Source organism: Pagrus major, chromosome 11 (genome assembly GCF_040436345.1).
Source record: "Pagrus major chromosome 11, Pma_NU_1.0".
In the NCBI taxonomy this organism is placed as follows: domain Eukaryota; kingdom Metazoa; phylum Chordata; class Actinopteri; order Spariformes; family Sparidae; genus Pagrus; species Pagrus major.
This window is the reverse complement of record NC_133225.1, coordinates 31,699,398-31,711,191: the sequence shown is the minus strand read 5'-3', so window position 1 is coordinate 31,711,191 and position 11,794 is coordinate 31,699,398. Positions and strand designations below refer to the sequence as shown.

Sequence of the window (11,794 nt, the reverse complement as noted above, 5' to 3'; positions counted from 1 at the left end):
TCAAGTGGCCGGGGTCTCGGCCTGCAGGCTGGACATGCGGATCTGCGAGCTGCTCTTGCTGAGGATGGACAGCTGCGTCCCCCCGTTCACCCCACTGCTCGCCAGCGAAGGATGCCGGTGCTTCAGGTCCACAGCAAAGTACCTGTTCACCGTCCAGCTGCGCCATTTCCTCTTGATCTCCGATTGCACCTTGAGGGATATACTTCACAAGGTCATTATTAATGGACCTCGCTGGAAAGAGACAAGCTCACTGTCCCTCAGTCTCACTCTACTTCTGTCTGTGCTGTGTTTAAGGCTCATTGTTTTAGATTTTTACAGATTTTCACTGAAAAATACTCATGAAAGGAATAAATTGGTTTAAACCTGAATTCAATGCTTAACATCTTTTGTATTTATTGTTCCAAGATTCTGTGCTAAGAAAATAGTTAATTTAATAAAAAAATGAGGAAATTAAAAGGGTGAGAAAATGCACATGAGCTGCTAGCTATGTGTCAGAAAGCAAAACAGTGAATCTACAAATTGTTTGCATGCACATAACATAATAGATTACACAAAAAATGTAACGTAGATTTTTTTTAAAAGTTTTATCAAACAATCACAGAAAGATTACTATGGAAGCCCTAAGAGGCCAAGTGAGAATCCAATTTCAAATTTTCGGCTTTTTTTCCATCTGTGAAAATGGGAGAAAAAAAAGCTTTGACAGAAACATGATCCTGCCCAAACTTTGCTTTCACCAAAGTTTATAAAAAACAAAAAAACAACACACATAAAATGACACTAATTTTACATAGCTTGCTAACACACAATAAATGTATCTTGTGTTTAGTACATTGAGCAATTTAAACTCACATAATATAAAACAGGATGCTGTTAGTCCTGTTTAGAACATGTGGTCTCTTGTGGTCAAAATGAGAAACACAAAAGTGGTCCTGACAACAAAAATCCTGTCTAACCTTTTAATGTAAAATATTTTCCCAGATTTAAAATAGAAAATTTTGAAAAACTCAGAATGGATCACCAAAATGTTTCTTCTCACTCGCCTCTCGGGGCTTCTGTAGATTCCAGATGTTTTTTAAAATTGTGAGCCAATCCATCTAATACTCTCTCACTAGGTAGTTCTCTCCTTATGCATGTGTTGTTGATCAGTAATGTTATGTTTGTTTAATCATTAGATTGTGCATTCTGAAACCTGGTATAATGGTGTCAGTTATAGTTTTAAAGGAGCTTTACCTCTCCGTTCAGGAAGCAGTAGAGAACAGCCACCACAAAGCCCTGAAGAGACACAGAGGGTCAAAGATGAGACAAAAACATGTGAACTGTACAAACAGCTGTTTTATGAAATTAAACACAAATAATGAAGTAAATAATGTATGTATAGTTTTCATTTCTTGAAGTAAAATCATCTAGAGTTTTGGTTTCAATACTGATGCATTAAAATTTTACTTGTTTGACTTAATTAAATTGCATTTAGCTGCAAGTTGATGGTTTGAAAGCCTTCCCCTTGGTCTTTAGCTTGTTATTTTTGAAGTTGAGTCTCAAATTACTGGAGTCAAAGTCAGGTAGCAGATGCAAAATTTTAAATCTCTGACTGCTGACAATTTAAATTACATGAAAAAAAAAATATTTAAAAACTGTAACTCAGGCTTTTTGGTGGGAAAACTTTCAACTTGAAAATTGGTTTCCTTTTCAACTTTGAAATCAAATCTATTTTTACAGCAGTCAGGTTTGAAGCCGTCCTTTTTGTGATGTTCGTCCAACCTCAAGTTTACAGTTGTATTCTCATCAAGTCCAAACCGTAATGGAGGAACAGTCACCTGAAAGGATCCGAGTCCGAGTTCAAACACCAGACGCTCCTTCTTGCTGACATTCTCAGGGGAGAAGGCGAACACAGTATAGTGGATCCCAAACAGAGGAATCAGCAGCAGAGTGGAGCGGGCCAACCTTCTGCAAAACAACACACACACACCCACACACACACAGATTATGATGAGATGACTGGACTACAGTATGTCATTTCTTCTAGACTGCTTGTTAATTGATTCATACCTTACAGATAAAGATTCTTAAAACTTCTAAAAAGTGATGCAAAATTAATGACATTACTTTTATCATTAGCTGCTTTAACACGCATCCTAATATTCCACTAATAAGCCCAAAAATATCCTAATCAGATTAAAAACGCCCCATGTTTGGGTCTCTTAATGGTGCCGCTCCAGGTGGCAGCCTGTAGCCGCAGCCTTAATTTCCCAGCTTGGGATCAATAAAGTATATCTATTCTATTCTATTCTATGTAATGACCCAAATCAGAAGAAACTGGCCTGAATTTTAGATTTTGTTGTCATGTTTTACAGACTGTTGGATGTGTAAATTTACTGGAAGAGCAAAGACATATAAAATCACAATAGTTTTAAAAGAACATTTGGCATAGTGGGCTCCCCATAAGACAGAACAAACCATATTCACTTTTCAGTGCCTGTGCATTGTTGACCAATGTATCTTGACAGATGCTTTGGCGTGGGTGGGACCACTTTGCAAAAGTTATATTTTGATTAAATGCTTTGGGGCAGGAACCAAACATTTATCTGATCACTTTAGAGATTCCACTTAACTTTTTAAAGGTAAGCTAAATAATTGGAATGATTTCAATCATGTCAATATTGTCCATTTAGCGACAGCTGAGTACTGTGTAAAGCAGGAGAGTAATCATTAAGTAGTGAAGGTTTACTTTGTCAGTGACTTCCCACCACTGACTATAACAAACCAATCAAATGTCATGTAGTTTAAATGCAGTCCTTTTAACGAGTGCAGAGGACTCCTTAAAAGGACAGAATATTAAAAGCAATTCAAAACAGTGAATAAAGTAATACAGACAGTATTATACAGTATAATTGCTCTAAAGTTCATCTTGGAATTATCAGCAGCTAATGAAATGTTTTGCTTTAATGTCAGGCAGAATGAAAAGTGAAATGACTCACAGGTAAATACTGGATTCATTTCCACCGATATCTGGGGACTGTAACTTCTGGACGAGGATGATGATGATGCCAATGAAGAGAACAAAGTTGATCTGTAGAAGAAATATTGATGTTAAAAAAACTAATAAATATCACTGGTAATGTAAGGATTGTTTTAATGTTGTCATTACTCAAACGGAGTGATACCGCACCATGATTGAAGCGAGCACAGGTCCCTTGATCACCCACCAGATGGCAGCGTTGTCGTTCATGTCCCAACAGCTGAGAGCACAGAAAGATAAAATGACACATTCAGAGGTCAATCAGACAAACTTCAACACGAAAAACAACTGTGTTCTTCATCACCTACCCGACATCATCAAAGTGTAGCCTCAGCACCGCCCAGATGGTCACACACACTGTGGGGGTTCCTGATGTAAAACATGACACAATCATTAACAAAGATGCATCCAAGGTTGGGATTATAAGTGTGTGTGTGTGATGTGGTTGACGTCTCACCCCAGCCAATGATGATGTACCAGTAGAAGTATCTCTTTTCAGGGAAGAAGGTTTCCACCAGTAAAGTGAAGAGGTACAGACCCTCGATGAAGAGCCAGAAGTAGTTAGAAAGGACGCAGTAATGGAAGAAGATCATCACTGCTCGACACTCCACCTTCAAGGAGAGAAGACACAGAGGGAGAACGTGAACGAAGCCAGAAAGAAGAGAAAAGAGAGAGGTGTGTGTGTGTGTGTGTGTGTGTGTGTGTGTGTGTGTGTGTTCCTCACAGTGTGTATGAAGCAGTGCTCGCTGTCCTCTTTGGCATACAGCACGCCGTCTTTGATGAAGACTGAAATAGCTCTCAGGATGAACGACACAAACAGGTTCATGTGGATGAAGTTCCTAGTACAGTGCAGCTTCCTGTGTGGAGAAACACACATGAGCATACTGAACATCACATCACCGTTTATTTAAAAAAGCACAGCATGCAGAGGAACAACACCCTGACATGTCTGTACTATCACATCCCTGCCGCGTTTTATTGTTTATGTGACACCTCACCTGAACCTGCACAGGATGACCATGGCCATGGTGAGGGAGACCAAAGAGGTGCTGTAGCCCACTGTGTACAGAGCCTTCACCGACGCATAGTATGTGTCCTGAAAACACAAGAACAACAAAAACTGAACATATTAAACATCTCACCGAAAAACCTTGAACCTCACTCGGCTGCAGACACAGTGATGAACTAACCGTATGGTTGCTGCCTGTTTCGTCATACAGGCAGGCGTCGATGTAATGAGGGAAGGTCTCAGACCAGCCAAACATGGTGCAGTTTCGACTCACCGTCCCCAGCTCTGTAGACACAGGACACTTTCATTTGATTATGGCGGACACAGACTCATTTCTAGAGAGAAATCAGGAAGCCAAGCAGACTCTAACATTAATTATTTCAGTTAGAGGTGTTTTATTTGATCAAAAAATGTAAAGGTAGGAGCACTTCCTGGACTTCCTGGATAGTGATACATGTAGACATAAAAGTCAGAAGAAAAGACCAAGACACTCTGTTTATTGTCACAGGGTCATGTTTTGGCATCAAGCCTTCATCAAGGAGTCCAAAAGACAACTGCCAAAACGTGTCATCCTAACATGACCGTGACAATCAAGGCCTTTTTAAGTAGTTTAAAAGAGGGTTTTCTTGTGATTTGTGTTTTATTTTATATTTGATTAGACTTGACTGAATTAAAGGGGACTGTTGGGCCTTGGTGGAGGTATACACTCTACATGGTGTCATTCTAGTTCTAACTTTAACCTTAAAATTACTGAAAAAATTTCCCCAAAAAGTTGAGACTTGGGTTAGGTTCAACTGAAATTGTGTGCGCGCACACACACACACACACACACACACACACACACACACACACACACACACACACACACACACACACACACACACACATTCATAGAGCGATTCTTTAATTTCAGCACAGTAACTGCAATTCATTGAAATGGCCTCACACGCAGTACAAATGCCACACATCAACAAGACATGTAAGCAGATTTTAAAAGTCCTTCATCACTGACCATAGTCTTCTTCACTCATGAACTGAGAGAAGAGTTCGGGACATTTGACTTCGACCACCTCACCGATCCTGGCGGGCTGCCAACACGTCAGGTTGTCCCACATCCATGGACAGCCTGAGGACAGACAGGAAGACATAGTGAGTCAGACATTCATTAAAAAAAAAAAAAAAAGGACACACACACACACACACACACACACACACACACCTGTAACTCATTGAATATTAATTCAAAATCACAGTTTCGTGAAATTCTCATACAGAGCTGAGACGCCAGTATGAACAATTATCTTTTATATTATTTCACATCTTATTTTGGAAGTAATTCAATTGGTAATGCTTATTACAGTACACACATTTACTATTAACTAGCTGCTTATTATCATGCATTTTTAGTAGCATATTCACTCTCTATTAGTTATTAAAAAGCACTTATTAATGCCTTATTCTCCATGCCATTACTACCAGAATTATGTTCCCCATTCTAAATTGAGGTCTTGCTCATAACTAATTCACTAGTAGAACCTGCGCGGGTTAATAAGTGTCAAACTACTAGTGAATAAGTTATGAGCATGACCTTGCTTTAGAATGGGGAACATATTCTGGGCTGGAAGAGTTGATTCATTGGGAGTTATTGACATATTAACATCCGTCCTAGGTGATTCAATCACAAGTGGACAGCTCTAAGTCCGCCAGTTCACACCTGACGTTCTACTTGTGATCACATGTCACTTCCTAATGCTAAACATTAAGTTGTTCGATTAATCATTCAAGAAATGCCACACAAAAACTAATGAAAGTTTCTCTAAAATATCTCAAATATGATGGTGATGAATTTTCACTGAAATGGGTCTGATCCACTTGTGACCTCCTGATAAGCAAATGGGTGGGAGCAGAATCAGGTGAGCCAGCTTGCATCACATAGTTGCTCCTGCGTAATGTAGTTAAGTTACAGCTATCTTGTGGGAACCTGACTGGAAGAGGGAATACCAACCACAGTCCACACTAGAGCAGCAACGACTAGTTGATTAATCCATTAGTGGATCAAAAGAAAGTTAATTTCCAACTATTTTGTTATTTGTTTCAGTCATTTTTCAAGCAAACATTAAATGCTACTACCAGCTACTTAAATGTGAGGATTTGCTGCTTTTTTGTCTTTTATCTCAGTAAATGAACAGTCTTTGGGTTTTGGACTGTTGGTTGGACAAAAGAAGATATGTGCATGTTCAAGTTAATAAATAAAACAACATTTGACAAACCCACAAGAAATTTTTCAGCTGCAAAAAGTAATGATGACCTTCAAAAGTATTGGATAGATGGGTAAAGTCTATTGACGGCTGGAAAAACATTTTCATTGAACTAAACAACATATTGAATTCCTTTTAGTTCTCTCTCTTTTATCCTGAGAGGCAGTAAATATCTTCCATATAATCATGAAGTTACTGTATAAAGATGAGGTAGGATCAAGCATTTTATTTATCTATGTACTACTTTTTTCTTGAATGTTGTGTTATGTATTTAGATTGTTGGGCCTGTTGATAAAGGTTGTGATAATATATGTGCTTGTATTAGGATGTAGGATGTATTGTTTTAGTGTGATTTTGGTGTTGTGTTGGTTTTTGTGTTTATTGTTGTTGTTGGTTCTCTGGTGACTTATGTCACATCTCTGTTAATAAAAAAAAAAAAAAAGGAAGCCATTTGAAGACGTCACTGTGGGCTCTGGGAAATTGTGATGAGAATTTGATGAGAGTACCAGCCCACTACGGGAACTATTTTCAACCAATAAGGGTCAGTGCAGCAATGCTTTCCCTCCATAACATGCAGCTTGTCTTGAAACAACAAAGGAAAAAGAAGACAGATGACGTTCTGTGCTACTGTTTGAAGCTTTTACACATTCTTTCTGTTTCACTGGGGCCTTCTGATGATGTGCACATAGTACAGGAGTCATTTAACTCCTTGTAACTGTTTTTAGAGGACAACTCCTTACCAAACAAGATTCAGACTGAGATTGGCACAAATGGGCCTCCCTCTCAGTCTGATCTTCCCTTCATTCATCATATAATCAGCCAGAGAGACGCCTGCCACTCACTGTCTCACTGATCAACTTTGATTTTCAGGATCATCATCATGAGATGCTGCCAATTAAAGCCCCAACCCCTCCCACACTCTGGAGATGGAGGCACTGGGTGAAACAAAATAATTAATTTGCTTTGCTAAATTTCTCTGCTGGCCCTGCTGCAGTTTTTCACAAGAAGTCAAAGTCTTTCTAATGATCGCAGTCATGCAGGTCAGAGTCGACTATGATTTGTAGAATTATCCCCCACGCAGTTTGAAGGCCCTGAAGATATTCTTCTTATTAATCTCTGTTAATCCTTTTTACTTTTTTAAGTTTTAATTAGCTTTTGTTGAAATCTGTTACAACATCAACAAAATAGTGGTGAGCATGAGTAGAAGGATTAAAGGCTAAACAAACACTCGCAAAGAAAAAAAAATCTACCAAATTCTGGATCGTTCCCAGGATCTTCAGAGGCAATCATTTCCATGCATTTCTCCTCCTCCCTCTTGATCACACAGTTAGAGGAGACCTGTTGGCTTGAAACCTGGAAAACAACATGAACACACACAGAAACATACACAACACAGAGAGAGAGAAAGAGAGAGAGAGTCAAGTGGCAGAAGATTACATCAGAGCAGAGTGGAAGGACCCAAAGGTAAACTGGAAGAGGCTGCTTCATTAGCTTCACCATACGGTTCACACCACAGTGTGGGAGAGGTCTTAGCTCTGGGATCTGTTTAAACACTCAACCAATTAAACAAACCATCTCAGAGCTGCTGGCTCTCTCCCTGTGCTAACTGACCCAGAGGAGGAGCATTACTCTGCTGAGTACAAGGCAGAAAAGGCTTTTAGACCTGCACTTTTCACACCAGACTGTGCCAGATGTAACTCCTGTTTGTTAAGAACCGACACTCAGAGAAGAATGTTTAAACTCGTGCACACAATCAAGGTCAGAGATCACAGCGACAGCCAGAGAGTCAGAGCTACGGCTCTGTACATGGGGGATTGTCCATTGACGCTGGCTGTGATGGAGGTGGATGCTTGGTAAGAAGACGAGCTCACGTCTCTGTGTTGGCGTCAGTCCAGGAGACATCACGTCACAGTTTTACGAGGTGCAGCAGAGGAGCAGTTGAGAGTTTATTCACTGACGTCAGCAGCACTCACTGGGGATTCATGCACTGAAGATTTACCAGAGTAATAGAGACACAGCGGGTTTGGGGCATTTTATGGAAAAAGTGTCGACACAACACATCTGCTGGATGATTTATGTGCTGCACTCTCTAGTAACAGCACCATGTCTGCTGTGAAACACTTGAGTTGAATACACTGATGGTAAAAGCACAGATGGTTGGATTGACTGATACATGAAAGTGGATGTTATTGGATCTGAAACCATTTGTTAGACAGTGTACACACTAGTTTAGTCTATTGTCTGTGCTAAACATGGTTCTGAAAAGTGAAGCCATGCTTTTCTCATGGCCAGTAGGGGGCGACTCCACTGGTGTCAAAAAGAAGTCTGATTGTATGTAAGCTTATGAGAAAATCATCCTACTTCTCACTTGAATCATTACCTCTCATCTAACGTTGTCGTCCAGACAACCTGGAACTTGAACTCAAACTTGGAATTCCTATTTGTTAACTTGTGGAAAATGCATCCACCCTGACTTCATGAAGACCAGCTGTTTGATGTCACACAACAATGGCGGCATCAACAGGGGAGGGGGTAGGATGTCTCTGTAGACAACAGTATTTGTATTAGGCTAGTCAATGGAATATTAAGATATGTTGCCACGTTTAAAAATGCTGAAAAATGAAATGTATGATAGCATCATGTGTCATTTTACCTCTGCTATGTTGTTGGACAATTGGAAATTTCAACTACAGAATTCAAACCTCTGGCTTTGAGTGGAACAAGTCATAATCACAGGCACTTCTGGCTCTACGAAACCAAGATGGTGACGACATTGATGCTAAAATATTGTTGCATTAAACTTTGATTTATCAGATCAATATTTTTATATCAACGGATCAAATGACTACTGCATGTGCCAACCCCACAAATAAATGATCACCTCTGCAGTCCACAACTCCACTAGCGTTGTAATGTCTTTCAGCTCATTGTTTTGGTTTTCAGGCCATCAACTTTACCGTTTATTTTCCATCTAAAGTCTCACTTATGCCCAATGTTAACGTTAGGAGCCCTTTGTCATTTTTTGAAAGCTTGCGGATGCGGATGAAATGGAGCCGTACCAGCAGGGGGCAGTGTAGCCAACAGTACAGGCCAGACTACCATAGGACACAATGAATACAGCAAGCAGCTGTTTTCAGAACTTCTGATAAAATCCACTGTTCACAGTCAAGCCAGCACCAAGAGGCAGTCAAAGTAAGTGACTGACTAACTGAAGAAAGTGAAAAGTCTCCCAGCTAGGGAGACATTTTTGTCAGCTGAAAGGGGATATTGGACTTTCGGGTCGTGAGACACACATCCACATTAATAATGTCGCTTGTACTTTGAAGTCACAACATTAAAGGAGAAATTCCCCATGTTTTATGTGGATATCCCAATCAGTGTTGATGGTAAATGTAGTTAATTGAGGCAATAAAATTCCCAGTGTGTGGTGTCTTGAAAGAGAAAGTTGGGTTATTGCTTGCAAAACCTGCCTACATGTACCAGGATGCATTGCATGCAACCTCCTGACACTCCACCCCCTAACACTTCCTAAACCTGCCCAGCACATGGAGGGAGCTGTTTCAAACGGGGCTGTGTACAAAAAGGCATCTGAAATAAGTTAGCTACGTCATTACCAGTGAAGAGGAAGAAGAGGAAGAATGTGACGAGATCATCGTAGTTTTCATTGTTATAATACTACATAGACTATATGTTTGTTTATATTTGGTAGTGTTGTATAGTACACAGTTTAAAGGAACTTGGGGCAGGATTTGTGAAAAAATAAATATGCATTTTAAGTTTTTTAATGCTAATGGGTGATGAAGCGTTCAAAACCAAAAAGAATGAGCCCACCCACGTATCTCTCCTGGATACGGGAAGAAGACAAGCGCGGTGGACCCAAACTGTCACAGTCTGCTCATCTCCTGGTATTATTCCACTCACCTGTCTCTGCTCCACTCTGCCAGTCAGCCACACCTCCTCATCAGGCCAACTCTCCACACCTGTGACAGCCTGGCTGCATTTAAGCCTGCTCCTGTCTCTGCTTCAGTGCCAGATTGTTCTCGATGCTTGCACCAGACTCTCCAGCGATTTTCTGCCTGATCTCCCGGTTCCGACCCTGCTTGCCTCTGACTATCCTGCCTGACCGATCTCCTGGATATTACCTCAGCCTTCTGTCTTCGACCACGAGTTTCGCCTATCCCCTCTTGGTTACACACCTGCTCGGCTCTGCGGCTACACAGCCCACCACTGGACCTGTCTGCCTGCTAGGTAATCCACCTGTTGCCGGCTTTGCCTTCAGTCAGCGACGCCAGACTCACTCCTTCACTGATCTCGCAGATCACTGTGAGCAAAGACTTTTCTCCTCATCACTGTATATACTGTTTAAGACTCCGGTGATAAATATAAGTCATTACCGACTGATATCCTGTCTGCCTGTGCTGCTTTTGGGTCCTCACCATACCCGTGACACAAACTAGTGTTTGGGTAGTAATGGATTCTGCTACGGCCAGCAAACGACCCACCACCACACAAAGTCCACTAAAAAGTCATACTAAGAAGAAAACGAAGGTTTTATCAGCGGCATGTCGTGAGTCGAAACAAAATTACGACCAAAGCCGGGCTGGCACCCGAATACACATCGGATACGCGTTCGACTCATGGAGGCAGCTTCAACTTGAATTGGGACTGAGAACAGATGCTGACATGGCTCATTTCCTAGTAACCAGGTAAGAAAACATTACAGGTCATGTTTAGAGCTTGATTTGAAAATCATATGAGATCACCGAGGACTCGAGTGACCTAACGTGCAAAGTAGCGTTAGCTGCAAACATGTAACTTAGTCCACCGCTGTGTAACACTGAATAGTTACAGACTGCGCATTTTCCACGGTCCCTTAGTCTGAAACCGAATAGTTAGAAATATGTCCCTTTTTATATATGGGGCCGAAAGCCCAACCTGTTATCCGGGAAGTGACGTTAGCAGCTGGCTGTAGCCACAGGCTAACAGTTTGTTTGTGTCTGTGTAGCAACATTAGCCGCTTACACACAGCAATCCCGTATCAGAGACAATATTTCTGTCCCTCACTATGCCGTCTTTGCTTTCGCCTGTGCCTTTCAGATTGCATCAACCGTAACGGTAAATCGCCGCGCTTGTGTGTCGCTACACACAGCGAGCCGGCTTCCCGGCTGCTTTGTGTGTGTGTAGGGGATAAGGCATCAGCTGCACTGCTGTGAAGAGTTCATGTGCGCTCCCGCGCCAGCTTGGCTGATGGCTGCAGTTACCCTAACGGCTGCAACGGCCATCGTGTCACTATTGGGTCATATTTCTTGATACTGCCCCAAGTCCCTTTAAGTATCCTTTAGATTTTAGTCCAGTGAGAAAAATATTAATCCCTAACAGTGTTCACGAAAAAAACTGTGAAGCGATGTTGTAAAAGTTTTAATGACTACAACAGAAACAATAATATGGAAGATGGCTGAGTGGACCAATGAACTAATAACAGTGGTATTAATAATGATTTAAAAGAACGGG

At 41.0% G+C, this 11,794-nt stretch overlaps 1 protein-coding gene across 1 annotated transcript in view; it reads right to left on the bottom strand.

The window, feature by feature from the left end:
- adcyap1r1b (adenylate cyclase activating polypeptide 1b (pituitary) receptor type I) overlaps window positions 1–11,794 on the bottom strand; it is a 14,374-nt gene continuing 2,580 nt past the window's right edge. The window contains exons 2-13 of the mRNA XM_073476553.1: window positions 7,534–7,636; window positions 5,038–5,151; window positions 4,207–4,310; window positions 4,015–4,112; window positions 3,741–3,873; window positions 3,474–3,627; window positions 3,325–3,385; window positions 3,167–3,236; window positions 2,976–3,067; window positions 1,815–1,944; window positions 1,231–1,272; window positions 1–189 (exon numbers count right to left, since the gene is read on the bottom strand). Of these exons, the coding sequence (XP_073332654.1) occupies window positions 1–189; window positions 1,231–1,272; window positions 1,815–1,944; window positions 2,976–3,067; window positions 3,167–3,236; window positions 3,325–3,385; window positions 3,474–3,627; window positions 3,741–3,873; window positions 4,015–4,112; window positions 4,207–4,310; window positions 5,038–5,151; window positions 7,534–7,636 (1,290 nt within the window). The remainder of the gene's footprint in view (window positions 190–1,230; window positions 1,273–1,814; window positions 1,945–2,975; window positions 3,068–3,166; window positions 3,237–3,324; window positions 3,386–3,473; window positions 3,628–3,740; window positions 3,874–4,014; window positions 4,113–4,206; window positions 4,311–5,037; window positions 5,152–7,533; window positions 7,637–11,794) is intronic.